This window comes from Cnephaeus nilssonii, assembly GCF_951640355.1.
Source record: "Cnephaeus nilssonii genome assembly, chromosome: 22".
Classification (NCBI taxonomy): Eukaryota; Metazoa; Chordata; class Mammalia; order Chiroptera; family Vespertilionidae; genus Cnephaeus; species Cnephaeus nilssonii.
The window spans coordinates 14,350,402-14,374,152 of record NC_137093.1 but is presented as its reverse complement, the minus strand read 5'-3'; the positions used below and the strand labels follow the sequence as shown (position 1 = coordinate 14,374,152).

General features: G+C 60.9%; 1 protein-coding gene across 2 annotated transcripts; it reads right to left on the bottom strand.

Moving 5' to 3' along the window:
* Positions 1-49: 49 nt before the first annotated feature.
* PRODH (proline dehydrogenase 1) lies at positions 50-21,002 on the bottom strand. Of its 2 annotated transcripts, none has more exons than XM_079762526.1 (14): positions 20,498-20,625; positions 15,196-15,387; positions 11,433-11,467; positions 10,912-11,061; positions 9,774-9,838; positions 9,448-9,564; positions 8,954-9,033; positions 6,816-6,897; positions 5,134-5,226; positions 4,897-5,043; positions 3,927-4,102; positions 2,606-2,704; positions 855-943; positions 50-781 (listed from the first exon to the last, which is right to left on the bottom strand). In XM_079762526.1, exons 2-14 carry the CDS (start codon positions 15,351-15,353, stop codon positions 594-596), a joined length of 1,479 nt encoding a protein of 492 aa, XP_079618652.1. In that variant the 5' UTR covers positions 15,354-15,387; positions 20,498-20,625; the 3' UTR covers positions 50-593. The 2 variants fall into 2 exon arrangements, with proteins under 2 accessions (XP_079618652.1, XP_079618651.1); XM_079762525.1 differs by having other exon boundaries at positions 66-781; positions 15,196-15,404; positions 20,498-21,002.
* Between the last annotated feature and the right edge of the window lie 2,749 nt (positions 21,003-23,751).

Below are 23,751 nucleotides of genomic sequence, written 5' to 3'. Positions count from 1 at the left end.
ACCCCTGGGGCCTCCTGTCTGCGTGGGTCTGAGCTGGCAGCCCTGCTGTTGTCTTGGGTGGTGGAGTTGGGGGTCCAGCACCCTGAATGGAAGTGTGGGCCTGGCCCCCCGGGACACATGATGGGAGAGGCAGAGACTGAGGTGAGATTTCCCACGCCTTAGGGCTACGCCCCCTCTGCTGACCCCCCCTGAGGGCCCCACAGGAAGGGGCGTGGAGGGCTCCTGGCGGCAGAAGTAGTGGTTTATTGACCAGCCCACCTTCCTCAGCCTGGCTGGCCCACCTGTGGGGCTCAAGGTGTGTGGGAGAGACCCTGGTGGGAAGTGGGCCTTCGGGTCTAAGGTCAGGGGGGGGGGGGGTGGGCAGAGATGGGGCGGGCCCCACTCAAAGGGCAGTTCCTGACCTCAGTGGCTCTGGCAGGTATCAGACAGCCTGTACCTGGGTGCCCACATCCTGGGTGGGAAGCAGCTCTTACAGTCTTGGGTGTGGAGAGGTGAGTCCGTGTGCGCTGGGCTGTAGCAGCAGTGGCCTAGGGGCCAGCCAGACCCCAGCCTGAGGCCCTGGGAAACCACGTAGCAGCAGGTGGCCCCGGGCGCTAGGCTGGGCGGTAGAAGAGGTTGCCTGTGCAGAGCCTCCGCTTGAGCTCTTGCCATAGCAGCTGCCGCTCCCGTCGGGCGCCCTTCATGACACTGTTGTTCTCCAGGGCGCGGCGGGACAGGTAGGGCAGCACCTCCATCACAGGACCGTAGGGCACGTACTTGTACACAGCGAAGCCCGCCTGGCCTGCACGCACAGGCAGAGGCGGTGAGTCCCGGCCCCGACGCCCCCACCCCACCCCCAGGGAGGCCCAGCTCACCCAGCGGGAAGCTGATCTGGTCGCACATGCCCAGCAGCTGTCCAAAGTACACCTGGCGGTCGGTGGGGTGCAGGCCCAACTCCTCCATCCTGTGACCAGGCAAGGCAGCCGGTGAGCCCCTGGGCCAGCTCTGAGCCCCCCTGCCATCCCCAGGTCCCCATCCTCATGCTCTAAACCTCCATTCTTTGCAGGGCTGTAAGCTCTGTCCTGCCCAGACTAGGCCTCTGCTCTGCAGCTCCCTCCTCAGCCCGTGGCTACCAAGTTCCCTCCTTCCCAAGCCAGCCTCCCTCCTGCTGTGCTCACGCCCAATGGCCCCTTCCCTCCTGCCTGTCCCTACCTCCCCTAGTGGTACTCGGACCCAGCGAGGCAGGCCTGCCCAGCAGCCCGCCCCATGGTGAGGCTCGGGGAAGCTTCCGGCCCTCCCACTGCCCCTTTCCCCAGCTTTCCCCAGCCCTCACACCCAACCAGGCCGCTTGCCCTCCCCTCACTGGCTGCTCTGTCCCATGCAGCAGGCACCAGCCCCCAGTGGCCACCGTGTCTCTGGAAGGGGGCCGATGGACACCGGCCAGGAGATGCAGTCCCCTTTGCTGTCCCAGCCACAGATGAGGCCATTTAGGGCCAAGGAGGCCCCAGCTGAGCCCAGTCCACACTGCAGGCCCACAGAACACACTGTTGTTCGGCCACTGAGTTTTGTGTTGGGTTGTTACTTGGTCAAAGCTGACAGGCTATGTGAGGTCCCTGGGGTCTGATCAGACACCGCACCGCTTCCCAGGGAAGGTGAGCCCGAGCGGCTTGAGGCTCCCTGGCCCCCAGAGCAGGAGGTGGCCGCCACCGCTGTGCGTTAGAAATGGCGGTTTTCATTGCCTTTTCCGACGGAAAAGGCAGCACCATCCTAACAGAGGAGGAGTGGTGATGTGACTGAACGGGTTTAGAGTCAGCTCTCCAGGCAGAGCCCTACCAGGCAGCACCCTCACCCCCCCCCCCCCCCCCGCCGTGCCTTCACTGCCCCTGAGGAAGCCCCACTCGGCAGAAGCCTTGGGCTTGGGGTGCCCCTGCTGTGGGACGGGGGCCCTGCTTTACTCCTGGGAAGCTTGAGGACCGGCAAGACTCAGTGCAGGGCCTAAGCCCCAGGAGGCAGTGACTGGGGAGAGGCGGGCATTTGGACCCCTGGGCCCTGGCGTGGCACTGCTCGGGCTAAGACACAGGATGAAAGAGCATGGCAGCAATACTGGGATATTTAAGAGTTTGCTTCACCTGCTTCCTATGTCTGACTTGTAAGGATCCCACCAGTTTTGCTCCATAGGGCAGGCGTTTACATTCCAAATGCGGCTTAAAATGTTAACGTAATTGTCTCTAAAGAGGCCAGGCATCAGAGGCTTCCTGAGGGGTTTCAGCATTCCACCCTGTATTTGTGCATTTAAACTTGAGTATGCCAGATACTAATTTTAAAAACCAAATAACTGCAAATAGCCTTTTGCCACAGCAGTGCCGATGCCTAGCAAGACCTGGTGGGCAGGGTCTGGGAAGCACTAAAGCCGCCCACAGATGTTCCCCCGAAACACCCACCGTGCCTGGCAGGGCACTCTGCCCATCGAGCATGTCAAACTCACGGCCTACGGGCCGCGTGTCTCATCTACTTGGCCCATGTTAGCCTTTGAGTGTGACATGCTTGCTGTACATGCTTCCGGGGTCTCGCCAAGCTCTCCCCTGACCCGGGAGCCCTCGGACAGCGGCGGGCGGGCGCTCCTCACCTGCGCAGCGTGAAGCGCACCGTGTCCTCATTGTGGGAGGCCACCATCACCTCCGCCTTGGCGTTGTTCTTCAGCTCCTCCAGGACATAATCGAGGCACCTGGGGGGAGAGGCACGTGAGCCCTGGGCCTGGAGAGCTCCCCACGGGGCAAAGGCCACAGGGGGGCCTAGGGCCGCTCAGGGAGCCCGCCCCTCCTCGAGGTGCCCATGGTGCCAGGACAAGACCAGGAGCACTCGGCCTTCTCGGCACCTGTGAGGGAGAGAGAAAAAGCAAGCAGCACGGGGGTTGGGCATCGGAGGGAACTAGCTGAGGCAGTGCCCTGTTCTGGGGGCGCCTGACTGCTGCCCCCTCTGGCAGTGAAAACAACGGGGCAGGGTGCGTGACCTCTGACCCAGCAACTCCACTTCCAGCCACAGCTTGTCCTTACCCCCAGGACAGGCTGTGCCTTGGGGCACCCTAAAGCTCGCAGGGACACACATGAGCACAGGCACCCTGCGTTGGCCGTTAATGGTCTGCACGCCGACCTGGGGGGATCCAGCTACAGCTTTACCAGAAAAGCGAGGGCAGAAGACAGCGCACGTGCCGACCATGAGGTCTGACCGCGAGAGGGGCGGGCAGCTCCTGGGAGGACGCCGGGCGCTGCCGGGGCCAAAAGGCAGGTCAGTGAGGGAGACGCTCGGGGGTCTCTTTGAATTTGCAACACATCCGCACCACCTCGTAGAGAAACGGCACGCAGCCAGCCTGTCTGTCCTGCATCAACTCTCACCTGTTTATCTTACGCAGCATGAGAGACCAGGATGGTCCCTGCAACAAGGTGAGTGCAGGGCGGGGAGGGCTACCTGGGCAACCAACAGGAGCTGCCGGGGATCCAGGCCAGTTTAGTTTTGTTAGTCGACTTTTCTATATTAAAAAAGCCGCCTGGCCAGTGTGGCTCAGTGGTTGAGCGTCGACCCATGAACCAAGAGGTCACCAGTTCAATTCCTGGTCAGGGCACATGCCCGGGTTACAGGCTCAGTCCCCAAAGGGGGATGTGCTCTCTATCCCTCGCCCTTCCTCTCTCTCTCTCTAAAAAAAATCAATAAAGACATTTTTAAAACGACCTTAATGTTTTTGAAAAAGTCAATCAAAAGCAGAAGACAATCGGTTCTGGCCTCAGGGCAAAGTCTCGCTCTTACAGAAGCTGCTGTCTCCAGCGCTGCTCCCCCTTCAGATGGGGCCCATGTGTCAGCTCCAGCACCAAGGAGGTGTGTTTCCCTCGCCCTTTTCTCCCTCCCCTCCTCAGGAGGCCCTGAGGCTCGGGACCCAGGAAGGATGGGCGCACCTGTGGTACATGGCGTTGGTGGCCTCGTACGTGGGGTTGATGGGGTCCTCGTAGCCGATCTCGGCAGCGCGGGCCCGTTCCTGAGCCATGTACGCACCCCGCACCAGCTTGGCTCCGAAACACCAGCCCTCGCGGCGAGCCAGCTCCACGTCCAGGGTGACGTTGTCGTAGGCGTCCTGCAGGGTCAGGGCCAAGAGCCAGTAACTAGGTCAGCCCCGCCAGCCAGCACTTCCCGGGGCAGGCATGTCGAACTCGAGGGCCTCATGCCACTTTTATTTGGCCTGTGTTAGCCTTTGAGTGTGACATGCTTGTCCTAGGGCCTCTCTGAGCCTAGGAGCATCCAGGGTACAGTCAGCAAGGGGCACCAGGGCAGCAGCAGGTGGCTGAGGGAGGTGCCCTGTGGGCGCCCAGGGGATCTGGAAGACAGGTGTGGGTGAGAGAGGCCCTTTGACCTCTGTCCACAAAGAATGATGACGGGGGGGGGGGGGGGCACCTGCAGCCTCTTCTGTTTGGTCTGGGGCAGTCCTTTGAGGGGACAGACCAGGTGCCAGCAGCCGCTGTCTACGCCAGTGTCCTCAGGCTGACTTGGGGTGGGCCCCTGCCTACATAACCCCTCAGCCCCACCCGCGGCCTCTAAACACCTCCCTGGTCCCCAGGCAGCCCATTCCAGGTTAGTGCTCAGGGATCCCACCCTAAAGCATCACCGAGGGACAAGCAAAATTCTAGTCAAGGCTTTTCTGGGCAGAGGCCCAGAGCGTTCATCTAATTCTTACAGAAAACGTCGTTCATGAAGGCTCTGACATCTGGGACTTAAAGACATTAAGTGGACCCTGAACAAGCTCCTTCATCTTCCTCCCACCCCTCCAACACCCCTGTCTGGGATCTGGATCGACCAACCTCCCTCCTCGACCTGGGGGCTCAGGTGGGGGCGTGCCATCCCCGAAGGGTGGGAGGCTCCGGGGGGACGTACCCTGAGGTAGCACTGGTACGTGTTGAGGATGAGCGGCTTCTCCACGTTGAACTTGCGCTGCATTTCCAGCGTCAGGCGGCTGATGGCCGGCTGGAAGTAGGTCTGCTCAGCGTCCACCATCAGCCGCACCCCCACCTCGGTGGCTTTCTTAGAGGTCAGGGGTGGGAGAGAAGGTTTGTCTGGGGCTCAGGTGAGACAGGCGCCCCCCAGCCCCCGGGCACATCCCAGGCCCTCGACCTTGGCCAGGACATCCATCCTCTGCAGCATCCTCCTCATCTGCTGCTCCTCCTCCTCGGTGAACCCCGACAGCAGAGGCTCCAGCTGTCCTGTCTGAGGGCGCACGCAGGCAGGTGTCAGCAGGCGCTGGACCACCCCCAGAGTCCACCAATACCTGTTGCCTGGTCCCCAGAACCAGCGAGACCCCCTCACCCAGGCCCCTCCTCCACCCTGTTTGCGCATGAAGATTAGCGCCCTGCCCTGAGGCCGGCTGGTGACGGGACCGGGGACAAGGCCACTTGGAGGTGTAACCTCACAGCCAGCCAGCTCCTCCTCGCAGAGCCAGCTGCCACAGCTCAGGCCTGCACCAAATCTGCTCCCACAACCTCCCCAGGACCCTCAGAAGTCCCCCTTCTGTTCCCACACAGCGCTAAGGAGGCTACCCTTGACCTATCCAATCACCAGGAAAGGCTCAGGCTCAGAGAAATAACAGCCGTGCAGCACAGACAGATGGGACAGAGGCACCATGCCCAGATGGGGGCCTTCAGGGAGCCTGGGCAGGTTGGCAGTGGGCAGGCGCTTGGAGGCAGTGGGCGCACACTCTGCAGGCCTGCGTGGCACTGGGGCCCTCTGCTCTCCCCACTTGCCCGCTAACCCTGGCCAGGGCGCTCTGAGGAGGAGTGGGGGTCCGCGGTGTCTCAGCTGGAGGCTGGGCCCTCAGGGCTGAGGCTGGAGGGGTGTGGAAGGCAGTGTTTGCCTCTGCTGTTTCTTCACTGTCCCAGCTTGAGAGGCGATTTCAAACATGGCCTCCGCCTGCCTGACACCCTCCCGGGGGCAAGTGGAGCCTCATTCCTTCCCCTGAACATGGGCCGCCTAGTGACTGACGGTTAATCATCAGAACCAGGCGGTGAGATGCGGGATTCGGAGGCCGGGCTAGAAAAGGTGTCGGCTTCCGCCTGGCCCCGGGGACACGTGCACTGGGAACCAGCGGCCACCCAGTGAGGAAGCCCTGGCCGGCCGCTGGCCCTGCAAGTGGAGGCCCTTCACACTGACCCCAGCCTCTGCCACTCCAAGTGCAACCGCAAGGGAAACCCTGGGAGAGAACCACCCAGGGCCTGGAAGGGCGATCGCAGGAGCGTGGTCCTTTCAGGCCCGTGAGGTTCGGGGTGACCCAACATGCAAGGACAAGTGACATGGGGAAGGCTCCCCAGATGCCCCTCTCCTCGTGGGTCTCTGTCCCACTCTGTGGGGCACTAGTGGGTCGTCTTCCCCCTAGACCCGTGGTCGGCAAACGGCGGCTCGCGAGCCACATGCGGCTCTTTGGCCCCTTGAATGTGGCTCTTCCACAAAATACCACGGCCTGGGCGAGTCTATTTTGAAGAAGTGGCATTAGAAGAAGTTTTAAAAACTTGGCTCTTGAAAGAAATTTCAGTCGTTGTACTATTGGTATTTGGCTCTGTTGACTAATGAGTTTGCCGACCACTACCCTAGACCAAGCATGTCAAACTCAAAGGCTAACACGGGCCAAATAAACGAGGCATGCGGCCCGCCGGCCGTGAGTTTGACATGCTTGCCCCAGACCGTGGGGTCCTATGGGGCCAGGGAGGACAGTAGTCTTGGCCCAGGATAGGCGACAGAAACATGACCCTTCCCAGCCCAGCATCCTCTGGGACAGGGCCCGCTGGGGAGCGGGGTGGCGTCACCTGCATGTTAGGGACCACCAGGTGCTTGGAGAGCTTGGTCCTGCTGTCGATGAGGCTGTTCCAGTCCAGCAGGTCCAGGGTGCTGCGGGAGAAGGGCGGTCAGCAGAGTAATGGCGGCAGCTAGGATCTGTTTGGGGGCCTAGATGCCAAACCAGCCCCTTCCCTAAAAGAGCACTCCCAAACCCAGTCCCTGCAGAACCCGCCTCAGTGTTCAGTTTCAAAAGTCAGATAAAATATAAATGTCCTTCTCTGTTTCAAAAATGAAAACCAACCCTGGCCGGCGTGGCGTGATTGGAGTGTCGTTCTGTGCACCGAAGAGTCGCAGGTCCCGATTCCTGGCCAGGGCACACAGCCAGGGTGCGGGTTTGATCTCCGGTCAGGGTGCGTACAGGAGGCAACTGCTCGCTGTTTCTCTCTCATATTGATGTTTCTCTCTCTCTCTTTCCCTTCCTCTCTCTCTCTCTCTCTCTCTTCCTCTCTCTCTAAAAACAATCCTCTCTAATAAAATGGTAATATGCAAATTAACCATCACTCTGCTACATAAGCCACGCCCACCAGCCAATCAGGGCGAGTATGCAAATTAACCCCATCCAAGATGGCCACAGCCACAGAGAACAAGGTTTCCCAGGTAACAGAGCAAGCCAAGCTTTCCATAGCCGTTGCAAGCCTAAGCCTCCACTCAAGCTACAAAGTTTCAATTATAAAAGGTAAACAAATTCAAACAAATGGCGGCAGAATGGAGCTTGAGAGAGCAGGCCAGGGTTGCCGCCAGCAACAGGGGAAGCAAAGCTTTCCGCACACCCTGGCCAGGCTCACCCGCTTAAGGCTACAAAGTTTCAATTGTAGAAGGTGAATTAACTGCCACAGAGATGGCTGCCGCCCCGGAGGGAGCATCAGGCTTGGCTCCGCTCCAGGCTACAAAGTTTCAATTGTAGAAGGAAAATAAATTCCAGATACCAGGGCCTCGGCTTGGGTCGCCAGGGGGCGTGGCAAGCCTGCAAACCACCACAGGCCCCTCGCTCAGGCCGCCCCACGCCCCAAGGGAACCCCACCCTGATCCAGGACACCCTTCAGGGCAAACCAGCTGGCCCCCACCCGTGCACCAGGCCTCTATCCTATCTAATAAAAGAGTAATATACAGATTGATCATCACTGCAACACACAATATAGCTGTCCCCATGTGGTCAAAGATCCTGCCCCCATGTGGACACAAGATGGCCACTACAATATGGCCAGCAGGAGAGGGCAGTTGGGAGGCACCCGACCTGCAAGGGAGGGCAGTTGAGAGGGACCAGGCTTGCAAGGGAGGGCAGTTGGAGGTGATCAACCCTGCAGGAGAGGGCAGTTAGGGGTGACCAGGCTGGCAGAGGAGGGAAGTTGGGGGCAAACAGGCTGGCAGGGGAGCAGTTAAGCATCAACCAGGCTGGCAGCGGAGTGGTTAGGGGGTGATCAGGCTGGCAGGCAGAAGCGGTTAGGGGCAATCAGGAAGGCAGGTAGGCAAGCAGTTGGGAGCCAGCAGTCCTGGATTGTGAGAGGGATGTCCGACTGCCCGTTTAGGCCCGATCCCACCAGGATCGGGCCTAAACGGGCAGTCGGACATCCCTCCAGGAGTTCCAGATTGGAGAGGGTACAGGCTGGGCTGAGGGACAACCCCCCGCCGTGCACGAATTTCGTGCACCGGGCTTCTAGTGAAAAAATATCCTCAGATGAGGATTAAAACAAAACATGAACCTGTCCTGCATCGGGGCAGCGGCAGCTCTGAAAACTCGGGGCTTGCACCAAGACCCCACCGTGACCTCAGTCCCAGCCCCCAGCCCCTAAGGATGAAGCCCGGGGCCCCGAGGGGCTCAGCTGCCCTGGCCCTTCACCTGTCAGGTGGGCGGGCCCGGGGAGGGCTATACTCCTGACCGGCTGCAGTCACCGAGCCTGTGCCCGAGCTGCCGGCCCTCCCCCATGGGTCCCAGGTGCCTGTCAACTCCCATCCTGTGCACCTCAGGGCAGCAGTTTCTTTGGCGCCATCACCCCAAAGGCCCACAGACTTGAGGGGGTTGACCAGGACTGGGAGAGGCTGCTGGGACTCAGCTGGAACCACGCCTGACCGGGTAGATGCCGCCACCTCAGGCAGGCGCTGCTCTTACCCGGACACGCCCAGGGTCTCTGCTCTGAACCAGTCCTCGATCTCCTTCCGGGACGCGATGCCCATCTTCGCCACGCTTTCCTGGAAGAAGTGAGAAGGTGTCCGTCCCCGGCCCGCCCCCCCGGCCCCGCTCACCATCATTCAGTGTCTCCCGCCTGTTGCTTTGTGATCTATTCTGACTTGGTTACACTGTTCCCTCCGGCTGTGTTTCTGCTCCATAGGTGGGCCCATCCCCGCAGGTTCCGGATGCCCCTTTCTGGTCCCTGCAGCTCCACAGAGCTCCGCTACCTGCAGGGCCAGCCCTCCCCCCCTCCTGTCCGGTGTGACCCCAGCCTCTGTCAGATTCCTTCCCCGCCAAACCCTCGCAGCTTCAGGGTGGGCTGCGGGCCCTGGAGCAGCTCTGGGAACCCCCCTTAGACACCGCCTGGCCAGGGCACCTCCCCAGCCCCACCGTGTCCATCCATCTACTCACACCACCAGGGAGGGGCTGCCCACCTGCAGTGCCGCCACCTCCAGCTTGGTGTCCATGGCATCCAGCCCGGCCTTCCCTTGCTCCGCAGCCATTTGGTGAAAGAACCGTCTCCACTTGGTCAGCACATCTGAGAACTGCAGCTGCAAACACAGGCCTGAGCTGCCGCCGCGGGTGCATGCCCAGCTCCCGGCCCCCAGGACCCCCACCCAGCCCCAGGGCCCCCTCCCATCCCACCTGCGTCCTTGGCTCCCAGCCCCAAGGTACTGGTGCATGAGCTTTCCACTGAGTGCTCATGGGAGCCCGCAGTTCCTGCGAACTCTCTCTGCACGTGGAAGGTCCCAGCACTTACCAGAAACTGGGGTCTCCCCAGCGCAGTGAGCTTGATGGCCGAGAAGCCGTCCTCGCTGGCTCCACCTGGGGAAGCCGCAGGGAGAGCCCTCAGGCTCCGGAGAGGGGAGGGAGGGGACCGGGAGCTGTGCTCACCCAGAGGCAGAGGGCACACAGCTCCTCCAGCGCCCCGCCCCGTGGGGACAGCGACTCATTTGCGTTTGCCATGTGGGTCAGGAAGGCGGTGGGGAGGCCTGCCCATTCCTACATCGTCCTGATGGTCACCCCGCTCCCTGCTTCCTTCCTCTCCCCTGCCATCAGCACCCAGGCTGCCCACGGGGGCTCCCTAACACAAACGTGGAGCAGAAAGCAGGCTGGAGCGTGGAAGGGGCTCAATCACTACATCTGTATCTGGCTTATGGCTCCCAGAGAGCGTCTTTGCTTCCGTGGGAGCCTCCTGTCTATCTGCTCCCAGACAGAGGGGGCAGGGAGGCAAACAGGTGCCCCTGGCCCTGGGCACTGGACAGCCAAGTGTCTGCCTGACTGGCCAGGGTGTCCCCAGCACCACTCTTAGAAGACTGTTCTGATCCTCGCCTGTCGGAAGGTGCGGGGCCCACCATCCCGTCCCAGGAGGCTGCTGAGGGTGCACAGGGGGTGGCGCTGTGACCTGGCGCGTGTCTAACAACTACAGGACCCGGAGGCCCCAGTGCCCCCCTCGGCAGGAGGAGGAGTTCTCCACGGAGGAGATGGGCACGCACGCCCTGAACAGTGCGGCCCTCGCAAACCCAAGCGCCGTGTGTGCCCAGCGTCTTGCCCCGGCCACCCCTGGGGGCCGCTGGCCACCGAGAGCCTTCCCAGAGGTCCACGCGGGCACCTGGTGCCCAGGAAAGGGGAGGGAGGCATCTTCCTGGGGGTAAATGGGTTCTTCCTGGAGCTGCTGGATGTAGGCATGACCCCAGCGTGACTTAAGCCTGGCCTGTGGCTCCCCATTGTCACCCCAGGTTATCCTCACCACCGACAGGGCTGCCCAGACAGAGAGGAAGCACCGAGCGCTCTCCAGTCCGGCCTCCCACGCCCGCACATTTCCACGTGCCACAGGCTGCCGGGCTGGGCTGGGCTGGGCCTGGCACGGGGACAGCCGGCCAAGAGCGCGGCCCCACCTGAAGCCTCAATGCAGCGCAGGAACGTCTCCATGTGGCCGTCACACTTGGCTTCGTTGGCGTAGAAGTAGGTGCGGGCGCTGACGACGCCGTCCCTGCGGTCTCCGAAGGCCTGGTGGACCTGGTACTGCTTCTCCCTCTTACTGGTGCCTGCAAACGGCCTGAGCACTCACCGGCCCTGCACCCGCCCCACCCTCGCTCCCGGTGCACAAGGTGCCCTGACCCCCTCCCTGCACGGTGCTCGGGGCTGTTTGCCAGTTCCAAAGTCACCTGACCCTGTACCCACTGCTCCTCCCTGGAAGAGCCCTAGTCACATGGCAGGCCTGGCTGGGGAGGCAGAACCCAGACCAACGGAGGGCCGGAGGATGCGTCAGCATACTCAGAGCCATGGCCTGGGCGCCCATGGACGTGGGTCAGAACTCAGCACCGCCCTTTGCCCCCTGGGCTGGCTATGCCCCCAGTCCGGGTGCCAGCGTGGGGGGTGGCGGAGAGAGCATTTGTTGGTGAGCAACCCCTCTTACCTCCATCCTTCCTCTCCGCCGCTGAAGTGCAGGACCTTAGAGAAGGAAGAGGGCAAGGGTCAAGGTCATGCCACCCCAGGCACAACTGAGAAGGACGAACCCCTCAGAGTGAGCGAAAACGAGGCTGAGCCCTGAACCTGACCTGAAAGCTGGGTGAGGGCGGGTGAGCCAGGGCAGGCAAGAGTGACTCAGCCGCCCCACCCACCCAGGCCTCCAGTTACCGCTCTGAGCTGGGAGGGGAGCAGCCTGGCACCAACCTGGCCCACAAGGCCTGCACCTGGAGAAGCCGAGGCTCCCCAGGGGCGGAGCCCCCCCAAGCCTGGACGCGAAGTAAAAGCCCCCGACAGGTGGGAGCTCTCGGGACAGCCCAGAGCACGGAGTGAGTCCTTGAAGGAGGCCTCGCTCTGCAGCCATTCCTTCCGAGGAAAAGACAGACCTGTAGGGCCAGCCAGGGCTGATGAGAAACGGAGACGGGCAGCCACCAGCGTGCAAAATTCCCCAAACCGACGAGTGAGGGCCTGGCTTTACGCCCCACCCCTCCTCCTCCAGGCACCTCCAACCCCTGGGGCCCAAGACTGGCCTCCTGCTCCCACACACAGCCGGCCCCATCTTCATCCACCCCAGCACCCCGCTTCACTCTTGCCTCTTAGACTTATTTTCCAAGCAGCAACCAAAATGTTTCTTTGAAAATGAAAACCCTTCCATCATACCTGAAGAGCACCCCCCCCCGCCCTCGGGAGGGCAGGACAGTGAGGCCAGCCCTCAGCCCTGGCCACCCCCACCCCCCACCAGCATCACAGCAACCACCATCCTCCTCCTCACAGTGGCGTGGGGTCGTCAGCAGGAGGCTAAGTCTTCAGATGAAGGGCCTGGGGCTGGCACGCCCGCAGCTTCATCACCCGATTTGTATCTAAAGCCTCTACGTCAGTTACCACAGAGACGGCTCAGCCGCAGCCCCGCAGTCCTCCATGACCTCCCGCGTCCTCAGACCCGCAGCTCTGCTCACACCCACAGGGAAGGGGCAGGGACTCCCCCGGGGGCACTCTGGGCCACGGAAAACCCGGGGAAGCTGCGGACAGGGGCCTGCACCTGCGGTGGTGGCCTCACATGTGCTAAGAGGCTGTGGCACCTTTACCTCACTGCCCCCGAGCCAGTCCCCAGGGCCCGAATCTGGGACCCACGAGGCCACAGCCTGGGGACAAGAATGGGAGCTACGCCTGCAGCCACTGCTCCGGCCACCCCATGCCCACCGGAAGCAAGTGCTTCCTGTAACAGAAGGAAGAGGGGGAGCTATGTGACCATGCCGCCCCCCACATACGACATCCCTGCGGGAACAAGGAGCTCCCACCCCGACCCCCAACCTGAGGCCCCTGGGCAAGGGCACCGCCAGGACCAGCCCCAGGCCCTCCCAGGCGTGGCCCAGGTACAACCAGGCAAAAGCCGTCCATTCAAGGGAGGTACGACATGGGAGCCCACGGTGTGCCCCGAGGCAGGGGCCTGGTCAGCGAGGGCAGCAGCTGGCGGGAGCGCGGGCCTGCTCCGTGACCACAGTCCACAGCTCAGAGAAGGTGAGCGCTAACCACGGTAACCTGTCTACTAGGCGGACAGCCTTCCATCGATGGGAACCGTTACCTCGGAGGACTCCCCCTTTCTCACTCCCAGCATGCTCAGCGGCAGGAAAGCCTCAGAGGTCATGGTTATTTCCACCCCAGACATGCTGTGCACACTTATCCCGGGAGCTGCCACCACTCTGGGGACCAAAGCCTCCAGCCAGCCCTGGGTGTGCACAAACAGGGCAGACACGCCTGCAGTCACACCGTCCCCGGGTGTCCTTATCACAGCCGACCGCCAGGGAGACAGACACCCTGGCCCCTTTCCCCTTCTCCATGGCTTCTGCCTGCTGGGGAGACCCTCTGGGGTCCTCTCCTAGAGTCGGGGCCCTGGCCTCTGCCTTCCAACAAGTGCTCTGGCGAACACCACCCCACACCCTCCCCAGATGGCTACTGTCTCCCACCTCCTGCTTCCTGCCCTGCAGATGCCTCCGCACTTCCTGTGCCTTGAACAGTTATGCCCAAGGCAGGCCCGGCAATCCCCGCCTGCAGCCTTCCTTTGGGGCAGTGGCCTCCGCCTCACGCCACGGTCCACGGGCACGTTCAGAGCCCCTCCTAGCTGGGACCATCCCATCAGCCAGGCAGGCACCTGGACGGTGCACCCCTCAGCCCAGGCCCCTCCGCGGGCACGGGGCCTCTGGCAGCAGGGCTGGGCACAAGTCCTTGGCACATGCCACTGGCGTGGCTGGCAGTCACCCTGTCAGGATAGGGAGGGACCACCCCTCACGTCCCAGAGCCCACCAAGCGGTGCTCTGCAGGACAAGGCGGCTCACAGCGGGGCAGTCCAAGGGCACAGCCCCTCAGCCAATGGCAGGGCCGGGAGGAAGCCCGGCAGGCCACCGGGGAAAGGAGTCTTTTCATACCAGAGAGAAAATCCCACGGTGAAACCATCCAGCCCTCACCCTGACCCAGCGGGACACAGAGCCCATTCGTTAGTCAACAGGCAGCCCCAGCCCCCACTGGAAACAGAGGGGGTGCTCAGCGGGAGAACCCCGCCTTCAAGACAGCGAATCACTGGGCAGGGGCTGGGCTCCCCGGGCCAATTGGCTGTGAGGCTTGGACATTCTGTTCCCAGGGCAGGAGCCTCATGTGACTCCTTTCCCTCCTCTCCCCTGCCCACCCCTCCCCCCGGCACCGCCCGCCAGGGCAAACACCACAGCCTGACACGGGCCGGTTATTCAGCAGGCCCGGCCCAAGCCTCGGGTCAGTCGGGCACAACTGCTGGCAGCACTTGGGACTCCAGATGCACAGGAGGGCCCGGCCCGGACGGGTGCAGGCATCAGCAGGGACCCCGGGCGTTTTGCAAAGGAAGGGCAGGTCTTGCCTGTACTTCCCCTAAGGACACCACTCCAGGAAGCCGAGGGTGACCTAATTCTGACTCAGCAGGGTGGCTCAGGGACGTGCCCATGTTTCCACACTCACTGCCCAGGGAACAAACCCTGCAGCAAGTTGGTGGCCTCAGGAGGAACCCGGGCAGCTGGTCCACCCTTCCCGGCGGCACAATCCCTTCCCCACTGAAGCCCGGGCAGGCTGCGAACCCACCAGGCAGAGCCCACCTGCCTATCGGAAAACCCCCTCGGGGCCAGGCAAGGGTGGGGTCCTCCCAGAGGAGAGGCCTGGGCAGAGCAGGAAGGCTCCACACCGGGGCAGGCACACCGTGTGTAACCCACGGGGCAGCCCTGTTCTCCGCCTGGAGAGCCGCTCAGCGTGTGTGCCACGGCTGCTCAGCTCTGCCCTCGGAGGACGACAGCGATGTGAATTTCGTGCAATTTTCACACGTCACAAAATACTATTCTTGCTTTGATTTGTTTCGACCGTTTAAAAGTGCAAAAGCCATCCTCAGCTTGCAGACGGTACAAAGCCGGGCGGTGGGTGGGATCGGCTGTGGTCACAGTGTAGTGTGCTGACCCCTATTCTCGATGTTCCCCCGGCCTCGTGCACACACAGCCTCCCACGACAGCCCAGGGCTGTGATCCTCACGAGGCAAAAATGCAAGAACCCCAGACGGAGGTCCCGGGAAGCAGGAGGGCTTCCGGGAATCGGGCTGACCAAGCCCTCCTAGCCCCGGCCTCCGCCCAGCCTGGACCTCGGCCCAGCCCCCCGGCTGCCCTGGGGCGCTTTGGGGTTCCCACCAGATGCCTGGCAGGCCTTACTCCATCTCCTGGCGCTCCGCCTCCTCTTGGCTCAGGTCCTCCTCCACTCCGTAGTCCAGGATGGAGCCCACACCAAAGGCCCTGTTATGCCGGATGAGGGGCTGGATGGACTCCTGGTCCTCGCCGGCCACAAACTGCCCGTAAAACGTCATCTTCATCAGCCTGTCGAACAGCCGTTGTCCTAGGAGCCTCCTGGTGAAATGGAGCAGCTGAAAGGCAAAGGGAAGAAGCGGTCTCGGGCCAGCAGCCTCCCCTGTCGCCAGCAGGACACCCTGCTTCCCTGACCCCTTCACTCCAACCACAAGGCCAGACACTCTCCTAGGACCTCCATTTTATTTTATTTTATTTATTTACTAGAGGCCCAGTGCACTCAGGGAGTCCCTCAGCCCGGCCTGCGCCCTCTCTCAGTCCGGGAGCCCTCAGGGGATGTCTGACTGCCACGGAGGCGGGAGAGGCTCCCGCCACTGCAGCTGTGCTCACCAGCCGTGAGCCCAGCTTCTGGCTGAGCAGCGCCCCCCCCTGTGGTATCTGGTCGAAACCAGCTCTCCAACATCCCCCGAGGGGTCCTGGATTGCGAGAGGGTGCAGGCCAGGCCAAGGGACCCCACCGGTGGGCGATCAGGGCCGGGGAGAGATGCCGGAGGTTGGCCAGCCGAGGAGGGACAGCGGGAGGGCTCCAGGGCGTGTCCAGCCCCCAGCAGCAAGCTAACCTACTGGTCAGAGAGTCTGTCTCCTGGTGGTCAGTGCACGTCATAGCAAGCTGTTGAGCTGCCTTAGTATATCATTAGCATATTAGGCTTTGATTGGTTGAACAGCCGACTGGTTGACCAGGCACTTAGCATATTAGGCTTTTATTATATAGGATTTTTGTTAATCTTCACTCAAGGATATTTCTTTCCATTGATTTTTAGAGAGAGTGGAAGGGAGGGGGAAGACAGAGAGAGAGGCATCGATGTGAGAGAGACACATCAAAATTGCATCCCACACACACCCTGACCAAGGCCGGGGATCCAGCCTGCAACCAAAGTATGTGCCCTTGACCAGATTTGAACCCATGACCCTTCATTCCACAGGCCAATGCTCTAACCACTGAACAAAACTGGCTAGGGCCCCAGGGCCTCAATTTTAGAGTGGAGACCACCCAAAGCAGCTGGTTAGTGTGCCTGCAGCAACTCTCCATCACCATTCCTCCTGCAGGGTGGGTCCCGAGAGCCACCCCTGTGGCCACTCCTCCTTGCCTTGCATGCTCACAGATGATCCAAGCGGCACTCAGCAGGTGCCTGACCACAGCTGGGTGGATAAAGAAGTCAATGGCAGGTCTCTGGGAGGAGCAATGGGCATGTTCACAACATTCCCTATAGCCACACCTCCGAGGCTACGCTGGGGAAGAGGGGGATTGGGTACAGCTTTCTAGGAGGCGAGTGCCTAGATTTTTCAATGGTTTGTTCACAGCTTAGTCCAAGTTCCTAATACAGTGCCTGGCAAGGGGCCAGGTCTTCAATAATTGCAGAACAAACCAACATGTGCAGAATGAATCTGGGGTGGGGGGCAGGTGGCAATAAGCCAGGTGACCATCTGCAGAGTTCTGTGAGACGAGAGCCCACCCTGGGACCAACGGGGCCACGGCAGCTCAGACTGATGTGCCCCCTGAGGAAGGCGGCTGCCCCAAAGCTACCCAGCTTTCTCCTCCAATCACATCCCAAATCTCTGCCATCATTCACTCAAATGTCCTGAGCAGCTGCTTCCTGCCAGTACAATTCTGGGCTGCACAGAACAGGGAAACTCATATGCCACTGGGGAGAGACTCCGAAGAAGGCAGGAGCAAGGTCGCTCCAGGGGATGACTTCGAACAGGGAGGGAAGTGTTTGCTAACGTACATGCAGAGAGGGGGGCTGGCCAAGGTGAGGGGGTGACACAGCTGCTGCAATGGGGACAGCCAGCGTGGGAGGGACCTCCGGGGGATGGCTGCTGGGAATGCCTGGGTCTTCTGCCCCTATCCCAGCTACAGACAGGAAAAGCCTGGGGGTTCTCAAATAACAGAACCCCCTTTATGGTGGGGAAGATCTGTTGGGATCAGGGTTTCAAGGAACAACCTCTACTCTAAGCAAAAGCATGAGCAAGTCAAACAACTTCATCCGGAACCAGTCTCAAGCAGCCCACACGGGCCCACAGGCGGACAGGCCCGGAGTGTGGGATGGCGCTCCGGAGATGCCTCAAGGCCACCTGGGAGCAGCGCAGGGCATCCCAAGGACGAGGTTCTCCAGCCATCACCTCTGTCTCGCTGCGGCCTGTGTCCGATTCTATTGCATCTCGTTTTTATAAAGAGGACTAGAAATGGAAAAGGCAAGTGCCAGCAGGGAGGACAGGGCAGGCCTCCCTCTCTCCCCCGAGACTAACTCTGAGCCAAGGCCAAAGCAGCCTCACAGGAGGAAAAGCAGGTCTTTTGTTATTATTATCGTTGCCATCATTATTATTGATGTTTAAAGAGACAGGAAGAGAGAAGGATAGATAGAAACATCGATGAGAGAGAAACATCATGGATCGGCTGCACACCCCCCTGCACACCCCCCTGCTAGGGATCAAGCCTGCAACCCGGGCATGGGCCCTGACCGGCAATCAAACCAGTGACCTCTTGGTTCATGGGGTGGATGCTCAACCACGGAGCCACACAGGCCAGGCAAAAACCTGTCGTAAACATATCAAAGACCATCCCAGCGGCAGGCAGGGCGGAATGACCGTCCCCCGGCTCTGGAAGGAACCCGTGACAGGGCGCGCACCAGCTCCGGCACCACGTGTGGGGCTGTCTCCTCCCAGGCCTGCGAACGTCCCCATCCAGGGCCACATGGTAAATAATTTATTGAGGCTTTGCGGGCCAAACTGCCTCTGTCATCACTATTGAACTCGGCCAGCACAGTCCAAAAACAGCCACCGCCACCACTAACGGAAGGAGCCAGAGCAGAGCTGACGCGTTAGTGACAAAGACAGGAAGGCTGGGACGGGGGACTCTGCGCTGGTGCCCTCCCACACACCCTGCACTGAGCTCTGCGCTGACCTTCTCTGCTCCAAGGGCAGGCGGGGCTCGGAGGGCACGGCCACCCACCCAGGTCACGGGGCCTGTCCCTCACCCTCTCACCCTGGCAAAGGGGAGGCCGACCTGTCCCGGGGCTGTGGAGGCGCACAGGGCAGGGCTGACGGTTTCAAATCCAACTCCAGAACGAGTGGCCGCTTTGCAACCCTCTGGGCAGCACGGCCTGACAGGAGGGCAGCCCCACCTTCTCTCCAGGAGGGGGCGTCCTTCGTGGATTTAGACTCTCGCACCCGTCACACACACTCCGGTTCTCATGTAAAAACATGGATGCGTGCAGCGCACGGCTTTGGTGGGCCCTCTCTCCCTGCCTCTGGCAGGGCCGCTGTCATAACCCGCAGTGTCCCCTTCCACCAGCTTCTGCACTGGCTCACACCCAAGCACGGAAGCCTCTGCCACGGAAGAGCTGGATTTCCTAAACCATCTCGGTGTGGCTCCCACTGAGTCCGGAGCCAATGCAACAGCTCAAACCGGGCCCCGCAGGCTGCCCCTCTCCCTGTGAGCAGATTTAATGACCCCCAGCGCCCCAGCAGGCATTGCAGAGACCAGCACCACTGAGCAGGAGTAATTCTCAGCAGGAAGAATTTTTACCGCAGGGCAGAGGACAGGGAAGGGCCACAACTCTGTCTGGCCTCGGCCTCACTTCCTCCAGTCCCAGGCACAGAGACCACCATCACTAATGGGACCACCAGCAATGACAACGGTAGAACAGGCCCCATTGGGGTGGGGGGGGCACGCAGAGCACCTCCCACCGACAGTGGGCTCCTTGAGGGCATCCCCAGGGCACAGGCTGGACTTGAGGGAGCCTAGGAGGGGCCTCCAGCCTCTTCCAGGCACCCACAGCTCAGTCCCTGCATCCCAGCACTTGCCCCTCGCGGGCATCACAGAGAGCGCCCCCCTCCCCCCCAGGTAACTGAGGGCTTCCAGCTACGCGGGCCTCACTGCTGGTTTTGAACCCGGGGGAGAAAACCCAGTGCTGTGCCCAGACAAAATCTGGCCTCGCTGGTTCCAAGCCCTCCCTTCCACCCACACCAGGGGCACAGCTTCTGCACCGCTCATCCCAGTTCCGCCTGGCAGGCCCCGCGGTGCCCAGACTGTGGGAGCCGGTTCCGTATCTGCCCTCCGCAGGGACCCCACAGACAACCACTCCATGCCTCCCTAAGTCCTCCCGCCCCCAGCTGCCTCCTCCCTCCTGAATGCTGCACCCCCAGTGCTCGCTGCTCCTTTCTGGCTTCCCCTCAGATGTGGGTGCTCCCCAACGCGTCATCCCTTCCCTCAGCCCCTTCTCGCCCTCCTCCCTCAGTTGGCCAGGGCCACCGCTTTAACCTCAGGACTTCCCCGCTGCCTCCCTCCTCCCATCAGTCCTAGACTCCACATCTGACCGTGCAGCTTCTGGAAGGATCCAGGCCAACACCTCCAGTGGCCTCACAGTCCCTTCAGAGCCACCGGACTCTGACTTGCTGGACCTGAGCCCTCACCTCCCACCTGCTGTTGTGGCCCGGCCTTCACCTAAGCCTGAGATGTGGCTCAATGCTCCTTGGTCCAGCCTCCCCCAGCGGCGGAGGGAGGCAGCACAATGCTTTCGGCAGTTTCACCTGAGAAACCACGGCCAACCGCAAGAAGAACCTTCCAGACCCTCGGTACCGACTGGAGCCTTGCACACTGTTCCCAGGATCCCTTTGAAAAAAACTGCATCTCTGCCCAGAGCGCCAGTGGCTAAGGCCGTGTCCCGCTTCTCCCCTGCCCAAAGCCCTCACACTTTTCCAAGTTGCCATGTGCAAAGTTTAAAAGTTTGGTGTTTGAGCGGCTTCCCATGTCCTCTCCCAACACCACCTGTTCCCAGCGGCTGTGTCTGGGAAGTCCCTGGATCCCGGAGAACTCTGGGGACCCAGACTAGGAACCCTTCACTTCCACCAGGCTTCGCTTTGGGCAGCACGGAGGACACTCCGTTTTAAATTTCAGATCACAACTTTGTATGACTGCAAGCGGTGTTGAGCTCAACATTTAACTGTTCTTTGTTTTTAGTTGGTAGGACTCGGATGTAGCAAAATTCCGGGACCAAAGGAATGCAGGAAACACCTCCCTCCCCGACTTCCCTCGGCTACAGGTGATGCCCAATGAGCCCCTTCTTTACACGCTGAAACGTCATAACGAATCCCGGGACGAGCAGAGGAACCCGGGGTCCTGCGTAACCGCCCGCCCACCGGCCCGCTCGCACCTGCTCGTGGTGCGCCAGCAGCGCGGGCGAGGCGCACAGGCGCAGCACCAGCAGGCTGCGCGCCAGCTCCCAGCTGCGCCGGCTGCGGTACGCCTCCTGCGCGTTGTCGAAGTCCACGGTGGGCACCGGCGGCCGCCCGGCCTCGGCCGCCCCGCGTCCGCGCACGGCCCCCCGGCCTGCGGCGGGCTGCTCGCGGGTCTTCGGCGCCGCCGTGGACAGCGGGGCGAGGCGGAGAGCGCGGGAGCACACCGCGGCGAGGATGCGCCCCAGAGCCATGGCCAGGCCCCGGCGTGCGCGGGAGTTGCTTAAGTACCCGCCGCCGCGCCGCCCCGCAGGCCCCGCCCCGCGCCCAGCCGCGCCCGCTTATCCCGAGGCCCCGCGGGGCCCCAGGACCCGCGCCCCCTCCAGGGAAGCCCCGCCCTGCGCTCGGTCGCGCGCTCCCTCCGGAAGCCCCGCCCCGCCCCGCCCAGCGGGCGCGCCGGCTCTTGGGAACGCCCAGCCCCACGAGCGTTCCGGGACGGTGTGGGTCCCGTGGAAGGTCCTGCGCACGGGGCGGCCCCACTTACGCCTGAAACCCGTCTTTTCAGTCCGTGGCCACACCCCCAAACGGGAGCCTGTCTCCCAGGCCACCCACCCCCAACTCCGCCTTCCCCGCTGTAGACTCCGTGCCTCTGGCCCGCTACCAGGTGTGCGAATTCTTATAGGGTTTCCCAAGCCGCCCAGGGTCAGGCGGAGCCTGAGCCGCCAGTCAGCGCCGTGGCTCACCAGCGCACCTGGGCTCCTCCCTGATCGCTGAGCCGCATGGACTCACAGCTGAGGCCGGGCCTGCAGGGAGAAGGCGGTCCACTTCTCCTGCGCTGTAAAGGGGCTTTTGGGGAGCCATCGGTTCTCTTCCCAGAGCCCCTTAGGAACTTGCCCAACTCCGCTTCCCTCCTGTCTTCCCAGTCCCACTGGGCGGCCCGGAACCCATGTGGTCCCCCTGGTTTCAGTCCCCTCCCCAACCTCCTCTGCAGGCCCTCAGTGCCACCCTTGGAGCTGGCAGCAAAGCCACCTGCTTTGCCACCTCCCTCAGGCCTCCCTTCACTCCTACGGATTTCCCACTCTGGGCCTAGGATGCCCTTCCTTCCAACATCACATTCAGAGCCTGCCGCGGGAGATAACACCTTCTGGGAGGGCCCTGCCTGACTGCCCACTATAGCACCCCCTCCCCATCACTCGCTCCTGGGCCCCTCCTGTAGCTCCTGAAGACATGTTTGTACCCCACAGCTGGGTCTGACTGTGCGTGGCAGCCTCACTCCCCACCTCACCCGCCTTGCCCACCTGGTTCACCAGGTGCTCCGTGCATATTAGTGAATTGGACACCCTGATCTGTTCAGCCCTGTTGACCGCTTGCAGCCTCCAGGCAACAGCTTGATGAAGAGGCTGATAAATCTGAGTTCATTTCAGTCAATATCCACCTTTAACAGATCAGCTGCCATCCCCCATTCCTCAACCCAGGGGCAAGCAACTATGAGGATAGTGGCAAGTGATCCTTTCTCATGGCAGCTCTATTCACAATAGCCCAAAGCGCCCACCAATGGATGGATGGATGGAGAAACAAACTGTCTAGTACACTCACAGTGGAATATTATTCTTCAATAAAAAGGACTAGAATACTGATTCATCAAGCTATCACACAGACGAACCTAGAAAACATTATGCTAAGTGAAAGAAGCCAGACACAAAAGACCACATGTTACAGGATATTATTTCTGGGAAGTGTCCAGAATAGAAACAGAAAGTAGATTAGTGGTTTCTTGGAGGAATGGGAGTGACTGCTAATGCGTGTGGAGTTTGGGTATGAAAATGTTTTGGAACTGGATAGTGGTGATGTTTGCTTAACTTTGTGACTATTTTAAAAAAACATACGGTTATACCCATGAAATGGGTGAGTTGTGTGGTACGTGAATTCTCTCTCAATAAAGCTGTTGTGATTAAAAAAAAAAAAAAGCCAAGGATCACAGTTACAGCATTTGCCTCAAGGAAGCCTGTGGCCTGGACATGGAGGCGATGGCGAGCGGAATGGTTTGGGGCTGCAGAGAGAGGACACAGGAGCAGGGCTCACGGTTTTCCTTGAGCCCATCCACTCACCTCCAGGTTGAGGCCAGAGGGGTTATGAGTGTCTGGGTGCCCAAGGTCCCTTGGGAGGGTGACCTACCTGTCAATGTGCCCGTGGAGATAAGGCTGGCCTGAAAGATGACAACAAATATGAGAAAAAAAAAACAACTAAGTTGCACAGATGCTCCGTAAACATCAAGAAGCCAGTTCGGCTGCGAATAGCTCCTGGCACATTTTGAAGGAGGGACAGTCCCCAGGGCCAGAGGTCCTAGTGGGAGATTGTGTGGGGGTTCTCCAGGAGGTCAGCCAAGTGGGGGTAAGTTGGGGGCATAGGGTAAAGAGCTGGGTCCAGTCCTCCAGCTCAGGAGACAGGCTGATCTGAGAGGGCCTCAAAGGACTTGGTCATGTGGCTGTCATCCCCTGCCCACCCCCCCCCCCACGCCCCGATGTTGGACCAGTCAGCAGGGGCAGGAGCTCCTGAGAGGAAGCATGCAAGACACAGACCTTAATGGGAGGCCAGCCTGGGCACCTCAGGACACTTACCGACCCCTTTCTGCCAACAGTCATGTGACTACGTCGTGTGTGCTTCTTCCAGACAGTGCTCTCTCTGTATTCCTCCCGTGTCCCATCTTGTACTGGTACTCAGTGAAATATTTGTTTTTACTTCGGCATCAGAGTTCATTTGGATTTATTGCAACTTGCCGCTTGCTCTACCCATTTTTCACTGATATATTTGCTCCGACGACGCGCAGAGAAACGCATTCATATTTGTTTAATTTGGGGTTTGTCTTCCTGTTATCGGGCTGCACCAAACACGGGCTGGTGTTTGCTCTCCTGGCGCGTAAACTCCCCCGTCGGCACGTTATCCCTGATCCACGCCATGTTCACAGGTTCTGCTCGAGCTCTCTTTAGCCGTGGAATTGTGTTCATTTTCCTCAGAGCCGGTGAAATACGATTGCGTTTCCTGACGCCGGGATTGTCTGCTAGATCCCAGAACACACTGTTATGCTTACGTGAACGCGGTCACGCTTCGCCACGCCGGCCACTTGGGATGGTCACTTACAACGCACGTGTGAAGGAAGGCATTTAGATCCCCCCCATTCTTTCCCTGTAAAATCGGGTGCACCCTAAACGCTGAGGAGTGTGGCAATCACCAT

Coding starts and splice junctions, on each gene's coding strand:
- PRODH (XM_079762525.1), bottom strand. CDS start 20,773: ATGGCTCTGGGGCGCATCCTCGCCGCGGTGTGCTCCCGCGCTCTCCGC. Junction 9,565..9,773: donor TGGGGAGACCCCAGTTTCTG/GTAAGTGCTGGG, acceptor CTGTGTTTGCAG/CTGCAGTTCTCAGATGTGCT. Junction 6,898..8,953: donor GAGACCCTGGGCGTGTCCGG/GTAAGAGCAGCG, acceptor CTTCTCCCGCAG/CACCCTGGACCTGCTGGACT.